At 33.8% G+C, this 22,352-nt stretch overlaps 1 protein-coding gene and 1 pseudogene across 1 annotated transcript; both read right to left on the bottom strand.

Moving 5' to 3' along the window:
* Positions 1-9,460: 9,460 nt before the first annotated feature.
* LOC131947599 (nucleolar protein 56-like) lies at positions 9,461-11,026 on the bottom strand. Its single transcript, XM_059308837.1, has 2 exons — positions 10,958-11,026; positions 9,461-9,994 (listed from the first exon to the last, which is right to left on the bottom strand). Exons 1-2 carry the CDS (start codon positions 11,024-11,026, stop codon positions 9,461-9,463), a joined length of 603 nt encoding a protein of 200 aa, XP_059164820.1.
* An 8,101-nt stretch (positions 11,027-19,127) lies between these two features.
* The window catches only part of LOC131947598 (nucleolar protein 56-like), a 29,087-nt pseudogene continuing 25,862 nt past the window's right edge, over positions 19,128-22,352 (bottom strand).

Genomic DNA, 22,352 nt, shown 5'->3' with positions numbered 1-22,352 from the left:
TTTCCAAAACTATGGCAGCTATCTTTTGCTTAGATCAATGACAACTTTAAATCTGCATGTAGTTTGTAGCTGTTGTATACAATATTTGAAGTGGTTAGCTGTTGTGTTGTATACAATATTTGAATTGGTTAGCTGATGTGTTGTATAATATATTTGAAGTGGTTAGTGGAGATCTACATCAGGATATAAACTAGATGGAGGTGTGGGTAAAAAAATAAAACACTTCAAATTTTTAAATTCTAATACTATCATAATGCATAGATTATCCTAATCATATCGGATTGTATCGTCTATTCTGCTTTACTATTTTTATTTTATCTGAATGTGTACAGGGGTGGCCTTGGTCAAGCGTTAGTGCACTAGCCTCGAGTTTGAATCGCTGTTAGAGTCAGAGTTGAGTCCACCAAGCTTTGATGAGTACCTAACCATGGGCGGCTGGGCATAGTGATATCACCCTCGTTAGGAAACAAAGGCAGCTGGGTAACCCAGGTTAGGAAAATAAAAGCTGCTGGGTATAACACTGTAATCGAGGTTAGGAAATAAAGGAGGCTGGATATAATAATGCTTTGCTTCAAACATTTGTGATATTAAAAAAAAAATCGAACGTCATAATTATTGTCCACAAGCATCCAATTTGAAATGGAAGTCTTTTTTTAAGGTAATTTTGTAGGTTTGCAAATGCGTCTAATAATGTATTGCATACTTATTTTATACTTTTGGAACATATTATCATGTTGAAAAAAAGAAATATTTAGTAATACGTCTTCTTCAAATTTTTAATTAAAAAATTAAGGGAAACAACTGGCAACTATGTTGTTAAGATGATTTACAATAGAAGTAAATTAAATTGATATAAAGGAAACAAATAAGTGATTTGTCTATTTGAAAACAAATACCAAAAGTATGTCAAAATGTATAAAATATATAGTTTGCTATTTTCATATTTTAAAAAATGTTTCTTTTATTCGTTAATAGAAAACATTAAGCAAATTGTATAATTATTTATGTTATAAAAAGCAGCAAAATACATTATGTCATTATTCGGAGAAGGTTGATGACACATTTATTTTCGGCCTTCCAAAATATGTTTAATTTCTTTAAATACTGCACTAATACAGTATTAGTCAAACTTTACTTTTATATGTAGTGAAAGAATCAAGTTACGTGGATTAAGTATCAGAAATCACTGGAGCAGACGGGTGAACTGTTCTTTTATTAACTTACACTTGAAAATCGCCCCAAGAATGAATGATCACATTCCTATTATTCCAAATATAATTCACAAAAGTTGATATCTAATATTTGAACCCTCGACCACTCACATCCGATATGATAAATAAACGTCTTGACCAAATACCCTTGACGTATATCAGTACGAATGGTAAACTATTGTAGGGCATGTCCTATTGCAAATGGTGATTAAAAACAAAATTAACGACGCCTATTTCAACTTGTTCAGAATGTGCTATGTCAATTTGCAAACGTTAAAAGTATGTATGTAAATGCCGTCTTAGTTTCCACAATAATATATTACATAAACAATTGATAACAATATTTCACTAAAACTTAAATTTCATTATAATTTAAATTAAACGGTTTCCGAACATATATAATTTAAGATAATTAAGACTAGTATTTACAAGGTACTAACATCATTATTGTACGGTGCGCCTTAACCTGTTAATTTAGTGATATTGAAAGTGCTATAACGTATTCTATATTCAGTGAAATATGCTGCATAATTTTAATACGCACATTTAAAAAAAAATACTATTATAAATGATAGATACGTGCGAACTACTTATTTAAAAGGTCGGTCTACTCGTCATTAAAATAACTTGTTTCAGGAAAAAAGCGTTATACTTTTTAGCATAAAACAAATATCTTTAATGATGGAGAGAGACTTTACCAAACTAATATAAATGTTAAGAACACAATTCCCATTGATTAAAAAAAAAAAGATAACAGCTATTTGTTTTTAGACCTCACTTCAAGATTTTAAAATACCAATAAAACCCATAATTCAACAATAATACGTTCTTTCTTTTTTTTTTAAATAATAATAGCGTCAAACTAATTATAGATAGACCCAGTTTTTCATCCAGACTTTTTTTCTCCAGGGCCGGGGGAGGGGGGGGGGGGGTAGGGGCACTTTAAATGTTCTGGGGGCGGGGGGCGGATTAAAAAATATCTATATAAATTTCATTTCGTTCAGGGGAGGGGGCGGTAGACTTTTGGTTCTACTAATATGGTAAAGCCCATGGTGATATAGGATTTGAAAGCCGGGTCTAGGACATAACCCCTCTCTTCAAATACCACCCAACATTACCCCCCTTCTGTCAGTTACCTCCAACCCAACCGGAAAAAAAACCCAGACACTAAACCTAACCCCGACATCAATCCTAATTCTAAACCTACATCTAACCCAAACTCTGACAACACTACGTCTAATCCTAGTCCAACCCTTAACATCTGACTTATCCTAACACTCACCCTAAATGGGCGGGGGTAATTATCAGGGGAATGGGGGGATTATTCCCTCAGGAAGTAGAAACTCCGGGAGGGGGGAAGGGGGGAAGAATTAATGTCCTTCTACCTTGGAAACCTTAGAGCTACTTTTTAAAGCTCAATGCAAAGATCATCAGCATCAACACCTTTCTTAACGTTATGCGTCAACGACGTTCCAATATGTTTGCAGTCAGTTTTTGTTGATATTGTATACATCATAAATATAGCCAAATAGAATATTATGGTGATCTAATTGTTGGAACCTCTCTTCAATTGACTGTATACCCATACAAGACAGCTATTTAACTAACTCGAATAATTATATAAAAAGGCATAATTCGTAGAGAAGGCTTAAATGTTTCAAAAACAAAAATACGTTACGTAGGCTATGTTTTTTCTTATAGTTAGCCCTTATCTTGTAGTTTATCATTTTCATTGTTGAATATTTAAACATCTTAAAAATAACAAAAGTAAATTATCAAGTTATTTATTTACCAGTTCAATACAAAAAAAAACACATTTAGTTTGAACCATACTAGCTGGCAAGTACGAGAAGTTAATGACAAAATAACAAGGCCTACAGTCGTAAAGTTTTAAACAACACATTGTTTACTATTTATGTGATGGTCAATGACCCATGTAGTGCTATGGATAGACATATTTCACATATTGTGTACGTGCAGTATAAGGCCCGCTTTATATGGTTAGCTTATATATGTGTTTCTATATCAGGTTACCTAGTGTTTTAATTACATCTGAATTTTGCTTCTATTTCGCGTAAGGTTGTTGGTTAATTACTTCTAAATAAGATACGGTGGTAGATAGAGATGTATTTCATTTCATTATAAGTTTATTCAGACGTTTAGATTGTATTAACATGTATACGTCTCTCTGCGTCAAGAAATATTTTGGCTTAGTTTCATAATTGGTGAAATTAGTTTATTTACATTAAATACAGTTTGGTTTTAGTGATAAGTAAAGTATAGCTATTTTTAAAGGTGTATGTAGATGTGTACTTTAGTTTTAGGTCTCATGTAAATTTTCTTCGTGAGTGCGTTTAATTATTGTGTTAGTTCATGTTATTTAAGATGTGTGTATCTATGCGACAATAAAATATATGCATAAAAAACATGTAATCCCACCACTTGTCTGTTCATTACAAATTTTTGAAAGCATCTTTGTAATCCAACTAGCAACATCACCAGGTAGGCACTAGATTGGGATCTCCAATGAAATAGGAAATTAGGCAAACTACACATTCGGAAAATATTAGTTGCTGATCCAGAAGCCAGATCAAATATGAAATGTAGAGGTTTCTTAGAATAATCATTAATTGATTGCTTGATGAGTAGTAGATTTGACCGCCTCTCGACCCCGGCAGCCAGCCCTAAAAAGGGCTGACAAACCAAATGACTAAGATTTATGATATATATATATATATATATATAAGAATAGATACTACACTTTGAGAATTTTTTTCCGTCTCAGGCATGTAATTTACAGTGTCAGTTTGCCTTGCATGTTCGCTTTAGTATTACAGTTTTCATCATCGACTTGTGAGAACTGATACAGATTTACAATAGTAATACTTGTTTTTTACATGTAGCCAACTTTCAATCATTTAAGATGGTTTACTTATACATAGATCTAATACAAAACGTCTAAATATAAATATATAAAAAAAAACAAAAAAAAAAAAAAAAAAAAAAAAAACCAACCTCAAAAAGCAAATGTGTAATTAAATGATGTTTCAAGGGATTTTTTTTCCCCCGGCGTGGTGGGTGAAGAGGGGGGGGGGGGAGGGCGGGGTGGAAATTGGGTTTTTAAGTGGAGCTGAAATAAATTTGTGATTACAGAGAATAAAAATGATACAAATTTTAAGCAATCGGAAAAGTTATGTTATTACAATGAGACACATCAAAGCAAACATTCTTCCTTTTCAAACATCTATATCTTTACAGTCCTCAAACATTTTTATTTTATTATTAATTCAATTGTTATAAACATTTAAATCAATAATAATAATTAATTTGATAGATTTTACACAGCATCAAGGACATGAACAATGAACACCAATCGCATATATAATAATAAAAGGGACAAAATAAAATGGCATAAGAACTAGACTAAAATAAGGTGTGCAAACTAGGTTTCTCTTGACTGCTAAGTTTACTGTGCTCCGTCCATAACTGCGGAGTCAAAAGTTCACATTGTAGTCACCCATGGACAGAAATAGAAACGACCGTGGGAGAAGTGTCTCTGTAATACACATACTGATCTATCATTCCAAAACTTTCCATGACATAAAATTGACACTTGGCGATGAGGGCACGCTACCTTTAAATATCCGCCAGTCCGGTTGAGTTGGAGGAAGTGTGTGTGTGGGGGGGGGGGGGGGTGAGGTGTGTATCTATTTCTATCATTCAGGTTGTGCACCTGGGCAACAGAAGACTGTTCTAATGTTAATTTACTTGAGGGCTGATCGAGTAATGTTTGGCTTGAGACTGTCTAAATGAAAATGAATACTTTATTTATTGCTTTCCTGTACATTTTTTTTCCAGTTAAGTGAGAGTTACCAGTCTATGTCTAAGCTTTGCTTGAAATATTTCTTTTAACTCGACGTCCGTGTATTTTGTGAAAAAATATCTGAATTTTTTTTTTCCAAATTGCCATACAGTCGATCTATAAATAGCCATTGCTACTGGTCTGTATTCGTCTTCCGTTCTTTGTCTAGTGTTGTTAACTAAATTAAGTGTGATTGCTTTATTTGTTATGGCTGTTTGATTGGTGGTGTTTAATATTTTCGCAAGTGTTTGCTTTGTTTTCTGTACTAATATACAATCTAAATAAATGTGTTTCTCAGTTTCTTGTATATTTTGTTTACACGTTTGACATGTTAGTTTAACATTTTGATTTGACTATGTATTTCGTGAAACTTGAGTTGTATTAAAAAACAGTCTGTATGCTAATTCCCTTTCTTTTGGTGTATTGTGTTTATTATGTAGGTTTCTAAATATATCTTTAATGTCTATTATATTGTGTTCCCTGGCCCAACTAATGCTCATGTATAAGGGTGTCGCTTGTTGTTTGATTAGGACAGGGGTCGGCAACCTTTTGAGACCGAAGAGCCAAAATTTACAATTTACAAAATTTCGCAGTTTTTAAAGAGCCGCCAACATTTTTGTTTCAATAGTATGATCTTTAATTAGGATTTTATATATATATATATATATATATATATATATATATATATATATATATATATATATATATATAAATATTTATATTTATATTTATATTTATATTTATATATATATATATATTTATATTTATATATATATATATATATATATATATATATATATATATATATATATATATAGATATATGTATGTGTGTTTGTGTGTGTGTGCTTGTGTTTGTATGTGTGTGTGTCTGTTTTTCTTTTATGCATTACCACACCTTTCATCCGATCGCCATGAAACTTTGGGAAGTTTTGAGAATACTCATGGTAAAGTTTTTCGAATTCGCAGGAGCGGCGCCCCGGTAGCTCGCGATTCAATTCTTCTCTTTGTACTGTATATAAAAATAAAAGTCGATTGCGGTTCGACACCGTTCATCCGTTCGTCATGAAACTTTAAAGAGTTAATTAACACACTTCAGGGAGGATTGTATACAAAAATCATTTTTAATTTTTTTATGAGCGGCGCCCTGGTGGTGCATTTTTTGTCAATACACCTTTTGGCGTTCTGAGTTCCAGAGCGGCTATGTTATTACTTGGCATCCGTTAATCGGACGTCCTGCATAGCGGGTAAGTGGTACTACTATATTCAGCGGCAAAACTGCAACAGGCGCAACCACCGGTGCCTCGACTATTACACGACCCAAAGCACCCTGGGCTCGCCTGCGGACACTATGGCGCATACGTTCAATTTTAAAAATAGGCTGTACACTATAGACACGATGGGCAACAATACGTTCATTTTAAACAGCGCTATAGGTTATGGATACAATGGGTTGCTTTAGTCGCTAACTAAATCGAATCATGTTTCTCTCCAGGGTGCGATTTGGCGCCCAGGTCTATCCCGCGAGCACTAAACGCCTATCTTGGTTTTAAGGAGCACCCTACAATACGACATTCGATGATTAAGCCGAGCTAAGGGCCGTACGCGGTATCCCTGTGGTAGTGTTATCTGGTTCACGAGAGCGCCACTTTCCGTCCTCGATAGTTAGGCGATGAGTTAGTAATGGAGATATTACGGTGAGTGATTAACTTACACTCAATGCTTTCATACAGCACGCCATGGTGGTAGGCGGTAGTGTAGGTAAGCCCGTGCACCGATAAATATGATCCAAACACGGGCATTGTGTACTTTTATATAAATCAGCTTTAGAAAACAAGGAAGTACTTTAAAATAGGGAGTGACTAAATATTGTAATATAATAGCGAGTGTTTATTGTTTATATGTATTATTATATCGTTCATTACCGAGTGTTACACACTAATAAATTAATAATAAAATAATTTTTAAAATTGTGCATCGAGCTGAAGAGCCGCATCTTGACATCAAATGAGCCGCATGCGGCTCGCGAGCCGCAGGTTGCCGACCCCTGGATTAGGATGTCGTTTATTTTTTTTTTATCTTCCCCAATTTAAAGATTTCATGCATAAAGTAAAGAAACTTAGTGAAATTAATACAAAATACGTAATTCATTTTATTAATGCAAAGTTATCTTACATAATTATGGGTTTGGCAATTTAATTAAAAATAATTTTTCTCTTTATTACAATATACTTTTAAACGCAAACAAATGTGTACATAAACTTTACTGATACTAATAAAAATGTAAACATAAACAACAAAGATTTAAATAAGTTTTATATTTAAACTGGGATATTGTTTTATTTATTAATTTACTAACATAGTTTAAAGTTGTTTCCCTTTTTTAAACTTTAATATGGGAAGTAACAAAAAGAAACCAATATAATACCGATCTATCAAGTCGCAACATTGCTGTGTTGTATAGAAGAATTAAAAGTTATGTTTACGAGAAAAGGGCGGAGCATTGTAAGAAAGGTTAATTTATTTTACAGTATTGAAGGTAGACCTACTTTCCTAAAAATAAAGAAGCTACATATTTGAAACTATGTGAGTTTTCCAACTTGATAAAAAATAGTAACCATACTAATTAAATGTACAAAATGTAAAAAAAAAAATCTTTATCTTAATAATTATGCAGATGATATATCACAGTATAATCGCAATATAATCATGTGTATAAAACAACGCCGATAAAAACAGAAGATTAGCGTTTCATCTCTTACATTGTGCTGTAAAAATCCTAACTTATAATTAGGTCACAAACTATTTTCCTGTTCGAAAGCCTTGTGTTAACATTATAATTATCATATAGTCCCAAGGACAAATAAAACATTCATCTATACAGGCTATACACTAAGTACATAACATAAATCAAACACTAACTACAAGGTAAACCAAATGTGTCTCTAGTTTAACCGTTTAACCCTAACATCAAAAATAAAACACGAATCCTAACATTTAACCTTCTCACATAAATATTATTACTGACCATTTCTTTAACACCAAATTTAAAGAACAAATTTCAACCAAGCGCTAGAACCAAAAATACCACTAAGCCTAGAATTAACTTGACTCTTATCTCTGTTCTGTACGCCTCTCTAACATAAGTGTTTTTTTTTTTTTTTTTTTTTATTTTTTTTTTTATTTTTTTTTTAAGTGGGTGTGTGTATATATTTTTAATACAAAAAACTACTTTACACCTTGTATTTGTGCCAGCGTTGATGTTCAACCCTGGTTACATTTGGTGGGGATTCAATGTTTTTTTCTGATATCGAAAGGGTGTACATGATATGAAGGACGACTGCAGAGAGACATGGTAAAACATGAAGAAAAACATTTACTTTCATATTTAGTATATCGTGAGTTTAGTAGATAGTGAATTTAGTATATAGTAAATGTAGTATATCGTAACTTTAGTATATTGTTAATTTAATATATCATGAGTTTATTATATTATGAATTTAGTTTATCGCCCATAAAGGTAAGTAAACAATGACAGATATGATTATATACATAAAAATATTTAATGAAAGAAGAGTGACTTTACAAATATCTAGTGCAGGAAAATAAAAAAAATCCAACGATATGACATAACATACACTAGAAAGACAGACAGATTAGGGGAAGCAAGTTAAGTAAAAGCTTGTAAAAACAATAAGGCAATAGAAGTACTAACTCACGACAACGCTATAATATATATACAACATGTATTGTTGGATGAGTAAAAAGTTCGATTTTATTTTCATTTTCAGTAATCACAGAGATGTGTCTATCTGTTAAGTATGCGGTCAGTTTGAAATGTGCTTGTGTCTAGCAATTAGTTGTATGGTTGGGTTGGCGCGGTCCGTGTACGTAATTTGGTAAACTAAATGATCCGGTTTTAATACATTGACACAATCTTTTAAAACCTTTTTTTGTGTCTCAGGCATGTAATTTACAGCGTCAGTTTACCTTGCCATGTTGTGTTTAGTATTACGTTTTTCATCATCGGCTTGTGACGACTGATGTAGATTTAAAATAGTAATACTTTTTTTCTGACAAGTACTTTCATTCATTTAAGATGGTTTACTTATACTTAATACAAAGCGTCTAATTACACTTTTCTTTTTCACTGAAAATGCATACTTGTGATTAATATGTGATTTAACAATTTGTTGTTAAAAAAGAATAAACTATGATTTTCTATACTCCGAAATTTATTTCAACTCCACTTTAAGGCCATACCTCATCACCACAACCACCCAAACCAAATACAAAATTTAACGACATATCCTTTAATATTATTAATCCTGTAAAAACAAATGTCTTTTTTTTTGTTTTTTTTTTTTGTGTATCAAAATACGTTTATTTCAGCGACACAAATTTAGAGATGTACTAAGTTTAGTTATGTCCTGTTTTTTTCTTTCGTTTTTTTGATAGTTTTTCGTTTTCTTCTTCCCATCAACAGTTGTATCAAGTTCAGACCCAACACTTGTATCCACCTCATTAACTACACTCTCATCATTCTCTTCCTTGCTCTTCTTCTTTTTCTTCTTCTTCACTGGCTCATATTCCCCATTTTCTTCTACCTCTTTTGCTTGTTTTTTCTCTTTTCTTTCTTGTTTTCTATGCGCTTTTAAGACTTTCTGTTTTGCTTCTTCAGCTTCACTAACAGCTATCTTCATGACATCTATATTGTTGGCAGGATTTTCTCCAGTTTCATAGAACTTAAGCCTGTCATCAACTTGCTGCTTTAAACGCTGACCAATCTCTGAGGTTGGGATGTCTGAAAAATTGTCAACCCTAGATGCTATGGTACACTTATTTGCTAGGTATCTGGAAATACGTCTTTTATTTTTTGCACCTGCGCGTCCAATAAAGGTTGAATGAAAGATGAGGCCATACTTTGGATATTGCCTCTAGTCTTAGGTGCTCTGAAAAGAGCTTTCTCGGCACTAAGAACTGGAACAGTCGAGGCTGGGTATTTGGCCAAGTTCGTTAAGCTGCCAGCATGAGAGGTCTTTCTTGTTCCTTAAAAAAATTATTCTAACTATCGACTAATCAGCCAAGCATAGTAATTAAAATTAGATTTTTTTTTGTTATGAATAAAGAGTCATTTAAAACAGAAAAAAGTTTTGTATTTTAATTAGAAATAACTTGTTTTTATTTTATGATAAAAAACTATAAGTACGAGAAAACGAGTTACATTTGTGAAATTAATTCGAACAATAACAATAAACCAATGAACAATGATTTACAAAATTATGTTACTACAACTTGGGTATCGGTTTTATATACGTACATGCATGTACATTCTAATATTATAACAACTTGACTATAGGAAAGCAAAGTGTGATATTAACACGATAAGAAATATTCACAAGAAATGGGTGGCGCATGTAAAGAACATTTATTTGTTTCAAATAATTGATGTAATACTCTAATTGGTAGGTTTTTTTTTTGTTTATTTTTTTATAACTTTAACAATACACTGAAGTTTCTAACTGTTGATTTGACTCTTCAAATAGTGTAGGTGAGCTAATTGCATGTTAAAATAGCTACATTTTCTTAATCTTGAAGCGATTCAGTTAATGATCGTTAGCTTTTATTTTTATTTTGGTACGAAAAGTTTGGCACTGTTGTGTTAAAATCATAATATAATATTGCATGTTTTCCAGGTAGGCTACAAACAGAGGTTTGTGCTGTACAAAGATTTAACAGCATTTATGAAAAATGAAAAGTATCATACACAGTATAAAAACTTACTCTTACGATGTGTGTGCATGTGCGCATATGTGTATGTGCGCGTGTGCACGTTTGCACTTTACTTTGGTAAAGTAGGCTTTGCTGAAATATGTCGCAATTACCCTATTCTCTTTCATGTAGGCCAATATCTTTTTACGCGACGTATAGTAGCTGTAGCTGTAGAGTATCATCTTTAAAAGTTTGATAAAATTCGTTAGTTAGTCCGTCTTTTCTAGAACTTTTGATTAATTTTAAGCCATCGTTTGTATTCCCTAGAGGGTCGCTAATTTTGTCACGCTATTCGTCTTTTAATTTTGTTGTGAATTTTAGATATTTGTCTTGGGTTTTGTTGTTGGTTTCGTCTTTATAAATAGCTAATGGCAGTAATCAGTGAAGCGTGCCTGATTTTTGTCCAAGTCTGCGCCGTTGTCGTGTGTTATGATTTGTATTGGTTTAGAATGGGCGTGTATTTGCTATAATATTATGTTGTGGTGTGAGGGCTCTTCACTTCTTATTGTATATTCTCAACAACCATGTATATGTGACAGGTGAAGAAACTATGTACAATACTACACCACATGTACCATATCCGACAAATATCATACACGCGAGTTATGTGCTTTATGTCATAGAGGATCATATACACAGGATTATTTTATTTACTGAACTAAATATTAATACATCGCCAAAAATATTCTATTTACTGTTTTATCTCATTGTATCAGAATAAAGTAATATTAGGAAAATAAAGTATGGTATAGCATTGTATTGTATTGTATAATTGTTTGAATATTTAGAACATACTGCTGTGTTGAAAATGGAAACATTTAGTAATACATTTTTTTTTCCCATTTTTAAATTGAAAAATTAAGTGAAACAACTTAGAACATTGTTGTTAAAATAATTTACAATAGAAGTACATAAATTTCCAAACAAGAAACTAACAAATGATTGTTGTATTTTTAAATTAATATATCGCAGTTAAAATGAATGTAAAATTTATAAAATGAGTAGTTTAGTATGTTTAATTTAAAAAAAAAAATAATTTTATCTGTTTATTGCAGAACATTAACCAAATAAATAATACTTACTTTTAATAAAGGAAAGATACATTTTAACAATATTAGACTAACGACATAAATGTTTTGCCTTTTTTCTTGGTACCCCAAAAAAAGTATGTTTTATTTAAATACTGCATGGGTACTAAAGAAGTCAAAACATATAGTCTACTTTTATATTAAGTTACACGAACGAGATAGCAGGATTAAGTAGCATGAAGAGTGAAGTTCCCTTTTCAAACCTGACGGTCTATAGGACAAGTGAAGTAGAGTTCACTGGTTTCTGTGACCTCGGCATATGAATAGTTAGTGTGGTCAGCACTATGTCCAGCCGCCTTTACTTTCCCTAACGTGAGTTAGGTACCCATCAGAGTTGGGTCTACTGACTTTAACCCGGATTCGAACTCGATGGGTTAGTAGTCAAGCTCTCTACCGTTATACCCCTCCGTTCCATTAGCATGAAGCACTGGGTCATAAGGATGAACTGCACTTTTATGAATTTACACTAGAACATTGTCCCGAGAATTAAGGAACACATCAACATTGTTCTAAATATAATGTACACACGCTGCGAACTGATTCCAGGACCTCACATAACTGAAATAAGAAACACATGCCATGAAAAAATACCATTGATGTATATTCAACACCAATGGTAAACTTGTGTGGGACAGGTCATATTTCAAATGGTGATTTATGTGACGAGATTAACGATGCTTTTTTTTAGCTTGTTCATAATGTGCAATGTTATTTTTACACGTTAAATAAATGTATGTAAATGTACTCGTAATGTCCATAACAATATTTTACTCACATAAATAAACGATTACAATATTTGAAAAAAAAATGAACATTCCTTTGTAATTTAGATTAAACTGTTTCCGGTAATCAAAAAGATTAAAAAAGAAATATGATGACATGTATTTTCTACTTGCCATAAAAAACATGCCCTAACACCAGTATGAAAACTATAATGACTAGTGTTTACTACGTGCCGTGTCAAACACGCCCTAATATCATTATTGCACGGTGCGTCTTTAACAAGTTAATTTAGTTATATTGATAGCGTTAAAATGTAAGCCATTTTAAGTGAAATGTATTGAGTAATTTTATAATGTACATACAAAAATATACTATTTTAAATGATACATCAGTGCAATTTACTTCTTTAAAAGGTATTTGACAGTTAAATACATTGTTTTAGGACAGGGGTCGGCAACCTTTTGATACGCAAGAGCCAAAAGTTACAATTTACAAACTTTCCCAGTTTTTAAAGAGCCACAACATTTTTAGTTCAATATTCGGTATTTGATTAGGATTAGGTAAATAAAGTTGATTTGTTATTTAAAATAAATAGCTTTAAATATGAAATCATATTTATTCATATAAAAACATAGACATGTTTCGCCAGAATAGTAAAATTAGTAATCAAATAATATTAATTATTCTAGGACAGGACTATCTACATTTATTTTAGAAGCTGTTAATTTTTATTTTATTTTTCTTTACGGATATCACTGGCTCAGGAGGTGTCTCCAATTAGCCAGTCAGGCCTCAACACGGCAAGCGCCGACTAACTGGCTTGGATATAGGTTTGAATAACTTGCATCGTTCGCTTCTATTGTTTGGTTCTCACCAGGCTTATCTTCCATCCCATTGAACGCAGAGTAAAGTCGTACCCCACCGTCCAGTAAAAATGAAATTATATAATATAATTATATTAATATTTGTGCAAGGAGCTAGAGAGCCGCATCTGGACGTCAAAAGAGCCGCATGCGGCACGCGAGCCGCAGGTTGCCGACCCCTGCGTTAGGATAAAGCGTTATAGTTTTTTAGCATTTTACTGTTTTTCGAGTAGTTTTAAATAATGAAATGTATACTATTTATGTGTATTTTAATAACCAATGTAGTGTTGTAAATACATTACATAAAGGGTGTACGTTCTCTATCATACAGCATATGTTTGGCTTATATGTGTTTGTTCTGCCTTGTTTGTTAATTACAGCACAATTTTGACTTTACATCTGATTATATATATATATATATATATACAATGGTTCTTAATTACAACTAATTTTTTATTCTACATCGGGTTTCATTTTTTGTTAATTAAATCTGAATGTAGCTGGTACATCTGGATTCCATGCTTGTTATTCATATTTAAATTTAAACAGAAGCTAGAGATGAAAAATGACTTAGAGATCTCATGCATAGATCAAATACGTAATGTAGAGGTCCGTAGAATAATCACTAATGCCATTGGTCCCTGTGTAGATCCTGCTAAGTATCGTAAAAACAAAACAACTCATGTAGTATGGACATGTACCACGAGCTGTCTATCAAAAACCTTCATGCGGGGCTCTGTGACAGGAGGGAGGATGTGGGGAAGACATTGACGAATTTAGATGGAAGACTTTAAGGAATTGTCTCGGCTGGCCGTACACAATTTTTAACTCATTTTATTTATAAGTCTCAGTGTTGTAGATTTATCTTTTCAGCGTGCCCAGCCATTGTGTGGTGGCAGTAGCTGATTTTTACTACTTTCATCATGCGGCTGATGAAGACTGTTGCAGATTTACATTTTTGAACCATTTCTGAAACTTTCATTCTCAAATGTACGTACTATTTACAGAGTAAAGTGTAGGTTTTATGTGTGTGTATGGGGGGGGGGGGGGGGGTTGTTTCCTTGAATATTAGTGCTTTGCTGATTTTGAAAGAAAAAAGTTATACATTGGATAAGGTTTGGATATAATAATAAAATTGGTGGGCTACGGAAAACTTTATATTAGCGAATTTAACTCCAAAAGTTGTTATGGGCTTCCTAAAATATGGAAGAAGTACAATTAGTTATACATGAATTATACATGAAACTTAATATATTATATACAATAGGTGATCATTAGCATTCACACGTTTCATTTGTACCTATCATCTGCAAACAGTCTTCTTTTTATGTATTTATTTTTTTGTTTATTATTTTATTTACTTTTTTAAATTGTTAACAGAATCAAAATTTTAAAATATATAGCTTCAGAACAAATTATTTAATTAATTAAGTTGGTATGTAAAGAGAGAATCATGAAATCAAAAACGTTGAACGTATTTTACAATATAGTGATAATATTGTAATAACAAGGTAACTGAAAAAGGTATATAACTCCATTTTCCTAACAATCATACTATTAATTTGGTTGTCTTCCCTGTCAATTGTATTTTATTTTAATATTTATCAAAATAATAGATTAAAAGGAGTAATAAACGTGGGGCGCCGTGATTTTCTTACAGTTTCTAGTACTGTTGACTCTCTACAAGCTCCCTAATAAAAGTCAATAGTATTATCTAATCAATAGTAATATCACTTTTACTTCGGCGCCCCACGTTTTTCATCGCTTATAGTAGAGTGATCGCTTGCATTATTGTGATGTATAGCATTTATTTTCTACTTTTTAGTTCAATCAGAAAACGTGGGTTTTTCAAAACTTTTGTAATGACTATTATTGTAAAATTAACCAAAATATTACATAAAAAGGCACATTAATTTTAAAAACATGTTAACCCCAAAAATAAATAGTTTAGTATAGAAAGAAAACCATTGAAATTGATAGCAGTGATTAGAATCCATAATGACTGAAAACAAAGTGGTTAAAATTAATATTTATGGTGTTAGTTAAGTTAAAGTTAAATAAATCCAGCCAAGCTAAACTATATCTAAAATTATAAGAAAACTTTGATTAGGTAAACGTTATTGCAATCCAATTGTTCATTATTAAATTCCCCGTGACAAACGCTGACGTATCTAATAAAGTAAATGGTTTTTTTTTTTAATTTAACTAAAAGAAAAAAGTTTATATTTGTTGAAAAATATTAAACTGTAGAAGTATTTCATGAAAAGTAGCTTTTTAAAAAATAAATATTTTAAACAGATTTTTTTTTTATTATTTGGACTAATGTTTGTATAGCAAATGAAACTAGCGCTATTTACATTACTATTAAGAGCTAAGTTGTGTGACCTCCCCTAGTAATTTAAATTTTAAAAGCAACTAATACACATTTTAAAAGTAGAATATGTAGAAGATCTCATGAGAGATCAAAACTTTTATGAAAGAAAGCAAATTAATATTTTTTTTGGTTTGATTATAATGAAAGATAAAACTGTACACATTGGATTTGTGCCATACGTGATGTTAGACCCCGGCACACACCGATGATTTAAACAATAATTACTAGTAATTTAATAGTAATTAAATAAACATGTTATATTTAATTTGGTATTGTACAGTCGCTGTGCTTGATTGTGACATTATTTAATATAAATAAACTACTATTGTGTATCTTGTCATGTAAAACAATGGTTGTGACTTTCGTTGTTTTTCTTTCCCTGGCCACTCCAGTTGATTCCAACGAGGGGTTAAGGGTTGTTTTTAAAAATATTTGAATTTAAAAACCGCTTTTCATCAGCTTATATATTTTAAGAAAAATGAAACAGATTGTAATCGATGGTTCCCAAACAGCTTTAGTTTTTACAAACGCAAAAATACATATATCGCTTGCCATATTTTTTTAAATATTTTTTTTTAATATCGTATTATTACATACACTTTTCAAGCCTTTTAAAAATCTTTATACAAATCTTAAAGAAACATGTCAAAATCTATAAAAAGTATACATTACATTATTCTTGTATGATAGAACAGTTCGTTTAGTAGAGAGCCCATATATTGCATCATTAACTTTCAAAATATTTGGTTAAAATTGTCACATGTTGCGAAACATTTAATTAAAACGCCTGGGGGTTCGAGTGGTCGGGTTGGTAAAGCTCATGTTTACTTAACCGATAAGTCCCCAGGTGGAACCCACAAGTAGATGAGTCTCGATATCTGGGGACAGCAACCCATCTAGGACAGAACACTTCAACTTCAAACAGCTACTGCTTTGTAGTTTGTTCTTGAATGGACACATTTTCTGAGAGGAAATCCAGAAATAAAAGTTGTATAAAGGAAAGGTTTAGCGGCTGGACATAGTGCTGTAACCAACGATAGAGAAAGTAAAAGCCGCTATACATAGTGCTGTAACCAACGATAGAGAAAGTAAAAGCCGCTATACATAGTGCTGTAACCAACGATAGAGAAATTAAAAGCCGCTATACATAGTGCTGTAACCAACGATAGAGAAAGTAAAAGCCGCTATACATTGTGCTGTAACCAACGATAGAGAAAGTAAAAGCCGCTATACATAGTGCTGTAACCAACGATAGAGAAAGTAAAAGCCGCTATACATAGTGCTGTAACCAACGATAGAGAAAGTAAAAGCCGCTATACATCGTGCTGTGCCTCATATACCAAAGTCTCAGATTCAGGTTGACTCTACTTCATTCGCACATTCAGGATTGAAAAAGGAACTTTATTGTCCCAATGTATAGCTATAAGACATTTGTTGCGACACACACTATACATACTGCATGTATGTTCGTGTGTGTACTTGTGTTTGTGTCTCGCAATTAGTTGTATGGTTAGGCTGGCTTGGTTCGTGCGAGCAGGGGTCGGCAACCTTTTGAGACGGAAGAGCCAAAAGCTACAATCTATAAAATTTCCAGGACTTTAAAGAGCCACTAACATTTGTATGTGCACTTCGGTAGTGGAAAGCTTGGAACTAGAGCTGGCCACAGCATATTTGTGTGGCTGGGCCTAATGCCTAATGCCCTTGGCTGTCAACTGTCCATATATACTCTATTCCACCTATTCTCTTTGTTTTTTTTATTTTTATTTTGTTTAGTTTTTGTTTTTACAGTATGATTTTTTTTAGATTTTAAAATCAAAGAATAAAATTATTATAGATCTAGAGAGCCGCATATTGACATCAAAAGAACTGCATGCAAGTCGCGAGCCGTAGGTTACCGGCCCGTGCGTGCGAGTAATTTGGTTAACACAAGAAATCTTGTATAAATATTTTGCGAAACATTTTGTGCCGTGTAGTATATTGATTAAAAAGAAGGAATTCATTCTTATTAACGAGAAGGTATCTTTCATAGTTATTAGTTTCGTAATTTATTTATAGATATTTTTTCTATTAATATAAATCTTTAACGGCAGACATATGTGTCCATAATTTATATTAATATTTATAGAAATACAAAACAAAATTAACAAGGATTTACATACGTTTTATATTTCAACTGGGGTATTGCTTTATTTATTAATTTGATAAAATAGTTTTAAGTTGTTTCCCTTATCTGTTTAAACTGAAATATGGGAAGTAACAAAATAAACCAATATAATACTGATATAACAAGTTGCAATATTGCCGTGTTGTATAGAAGAATTAAGATTTATGTTTACGAGAAAAGGGCTGAGCATTATAAGAAAGGTTAATTTATTTTAATATATTGAAGGTAGACCTACTTTCCTAAAAAAAGAAGCTACATATTTGAAACATTTTCGACTTTTAAAAAAAATAGTAATCATACTAATTAAATGTACGAAATGTAAACAATGTCTTTATCTTAATAATTATGCAGATGATATATCACAGTATGATCACAATATATTCATGTGTATAAAACAACGCCGTTAAAAACAGAAGATTAGCGTTTCATCTCTTACATTGTGCTGTAAAAATCCTACTTTATAATTAGGTCACTGTCTCTTTGCCTGTTCGAAAGCCTTGTCTTAGCATTATAATTATCATATAGTCGCGAGGATAAATAACACGATTATCTATACAGGCTATACACTGAGCTAAGTACGTAACTTAAATCAAACACAAACCACAAAGTAAACCAAACGTGTCTCTAGTTTAACCGTTTAACCCTAACATCAAAAGTAAAACACGAATCCCAATATTTAACCTTCTCACATAAATATTATTATTGACAATTTCTATAATACCAAAGTTAAATAACAAATACAATCAACCGCTAGAACCAAAACCTACACTAATCCTAGATTTAACTTCAGTCTCCTTTCTTATGTAGACCTCTCTAACATAAGACCGCCTTAGTCTGCCGCTAACACATTACCGTAAACATAGCATTATCTTTTTTAAAGATACCTTTAATGAACCATGTAGGAAATATAATTTTCATTTTTTTTTAATTTTTATTTTAAAAATCTATTTTTGAAATCGAAATACCATAACATAATATTACTTGTCTTCCCCTTGTATTGTTTGTTTACAATGCGATTGGCCGGGCTCAGAGACTGGGCCACACGTGTAGGTCAAGAGCTGGATCTGGCTGTCAGAAACTTTCAGTGACGTAGGGTGTTAGGAGTATTTCTTGTGGGGGATTATCTCCACCGCGAAGTGGGAGCGTATCCCCAACATAAAATGGGAGCTTATCCCCACCATAAAGTGGGAGCTTATCACAACCATAAAGTGGGAGCTTATCAACAACATAAAGTGGGAGCTTATCAACAACATAAAGTGGGAGCTTATCCCCAACATAAAGTGGGAGCTTACCCCCACCATAAAGTGGGAGCTTATCTCCGCTTCCAACCCCAGCTGTAACGATAATTAAATCTACAATGAAGTTATTCGATACCGACAATAGCTCGTTAGATATTGTTCTTCATAATGCACGCAAGATTTATAAGTCACTATTTGAATTTACTTAACAGTAGGGTAGTTACGTTAATGGTAGTAAACTTTAAACTAGAGTCGTCGTGAGGCAGGGGACGGGGGTTCGGATCGCACCGGGTGACACTGATAAGGGGCTAACATCAAGACAAATAAGTGCAAAATAAAAGAGTAAAAATAATTATTTTAATTAATGGTTAATTACATTAAAAAAAACTATTTTAAATGCAAATTAATTCCTACAAGGGAGATATGTGACTATATCTGCTAAATATAGAAGAAAAAACAATGCTATATCCAGCTGTACTAATAACCTACAATAGATACACGTCGTCAATATTAACTGTTAACACTATCACGCAGAAAAAAGTGTAGTTGAATATTTTTAAAGGTGTATATACGAGTGTAGTTTTAGTTAGTTCATGTAAATTAGGATGTTTGTATATGTACAATAATAAAATGTATGCAGACATCAAGAGACTGATCCAGGAGCGATACATGAAAGATGACTTAGAGAGATCAAAACGAAAATGTAGAGGTCTCAAAACAACTCAGTCAGTATGGACATGTACCACGAGCTAACCGTTTAATGGGGTCGGACACTGTTAAAAGTATATGCGCTATTTTTTTTTTCTTGTATGTTTTATAATGTGGTTATTTTGAGTTTATTATTTTAAAATACACTACGTCTACGTCGTCTTTGATTAAAAATAATGATTTAGCTTTCTGTGATTAGGTTACACGATCTATTAGGGCCTGGATCTAGTTGCCTCTTAAATGTATGATTCAGTTGTTTTAGATGTTTAAAAATTAACTTGAAACGCAGTGTGTTTTTTTTTTTTTTTCTGCGGTCAAACATGTGGACGGCTAGAATGACCATAAGCACCCAAGCCCCTCCCCTCGTCCGTCAGTCCCACTCGTCCACAAAAGTCGACTTTATTTGACCCCCCTCCCCCCGTCCGTCCGTCCACACTCGTCCACAAAAGTCGACTTTGTTTGACCCCCCTCCCCCCGTCCGTTAGTCCCACTCGTCCACAAAAGTCGACTTTATTTGACACCCCTCCCCCCGTCCGTCCGTCCACACTCGTCCACAAAAGTCGACTTTATTTGACACCCCTCCCCCCGTCCGTCCGTCCACACTCGTCCACAAAAGTCGACTTTATTTGACCCCCCTCCCCCCGTCCGTCCGTCCACACTCGTCCACAAAAGTCGACTTTATTTGACCCCCCTCCCCCCGTCCGTCCGTCCACACTCGTCCACAAAAGTCGACTTTATTTGACCCCCCTCCCCCCGTCCGTCCGTCCACACTCGTCCACAAAAGTCGACTTTATTTGACCCCCCTCCCCCCGTCCGTCCGTCCACACTCGTCCACAAAAGTCGACTTTATTTGACCCCCCTCCCCCCGTCCGTCAGTCCCACTCGTCCACAAAAGTCGACTTTATTTGACCCCCCTCCCCCCGTCCGTCAGTCCCACTCGTCCACAAAAGTCGACTTTATTTGACCCCCCTCCCCCCGTCCGTCAGTCCCACTCGTCCACAAAAGTCGACTTTATTTGACCCCCCTCCCCCCGTCCGTCCGTCCACACTCGTCCACAAAAGTCGACTTTATTTGACCCCCCTCCCCCCGTCCGTCCGTCCACACTCGTCCACAAAAGTCGACTTTATTTGACCCCCCTCCCCCCGTCCGTCCGTCCACACTCGTCCACAAAAGTCGACTTTATTTGACCCCCCTCCCCCCGTCCGTCCGTCCACACTCGTCCACAAAAGTCGACTTTATTTGACCCCCCTCCCCCCGTCCGTCAGTCCCACTCGTCCACAAAAGTCGACTTTATTTGACCCCCCTCCCCCCGTCCGTCAGTCCCACTCGTCCACAAAAGTCGACTTTATTTGACCCCCCTCCCCCCGTCCGTCAGTCCCACTCGTCCACAAAAGTCGACTTTATTTGACCCCCCTCCCCCCGTCCGTCCGTCCACACTCGTCCACAAAAGTCGACTTTATTTGACCCCCCTCCCCCCGTCCGTCCGTCCACACTCGTCCACAAAAGTCGACTTTATTTGACCCCCCTCCCCCCGTCCGTCCGTCCACACTCGTCCACAAAAGTCGACTTTATTCGAATCTCTCCTCCTCCTCCTTGTGGACGTCATACACGGTTGACCCCAACGGTCTATCAAATATAATGCGGGGCTGGTGACGGTGGGGAGAATAGAAGGAAGGCGTTTGGATGGAGCACTACAAGAAATGTATTCGGCTGCCCGTTACAGATTTTGGAAAGCATCAGATAAACAAAAAAGATATAAGTACAATACAGAGGCGTAGCGATCCTTCCCGGCGCCCGGGGACAAACTTTCGATTTGCACCCCCCCTCGAACTTTCAATTAGTTTTTTCAACCCATTTTGGCGCCCCCATAGGGTCGGCGCCCTGGGACAACCCCCCTCCCGTTGCGCCTCTGGTACAATACAGTAGGTAAAATCTATATGAAAAAATGATTTACAGATATTCGGAATCATTAAGGTAGTATTAATTAATAATAATTTTCGCATTACTATAGCTTAAGTAGTTTATAAAGTCATTGGTTTTACAACTAAACTGAAAGTAAAATTGTTACTTTTGTTAAATAAAAAATATATATTCTAGAAAATATGTCTTAAAAAAATTTCTTTTTTGGTTTATAAAAATAAGTCTATAAAAAATTGTGTTAGCAAAAATGTTTGTAAAACAAATAAAACTATTGTTATTTTAAAAACATAGTTGTGTTTTCTCCCCTGGTAATTTAAAATATATAATTGGAGGAAACTTACTTTTTAAAAATAGACAATATTTTTCAAAAATTAACTTTTCATTTTGGCGTGTAATCACAACATATTAAATAAACATATAATAAAATATT

This window comes from Physella acuta, unplaced genomic scaffold (genome assembly GCF_028476545.2).
Source record: "Physella acuta isolate Inbredline_101_S28 unplaced genomic scaffold, ASM2847654v3 ptg000600l, whole genome shotgun sequence".
Taxonomy (NCBI): domain Eukaryota; kingdom Metazoa; phylum Mollusca; class Gastropoda; family Physidae; genus Physella; species Physella acuta.
This window is presented reverse-complemented; position numbering and strand designations above follow the sequence as displayed.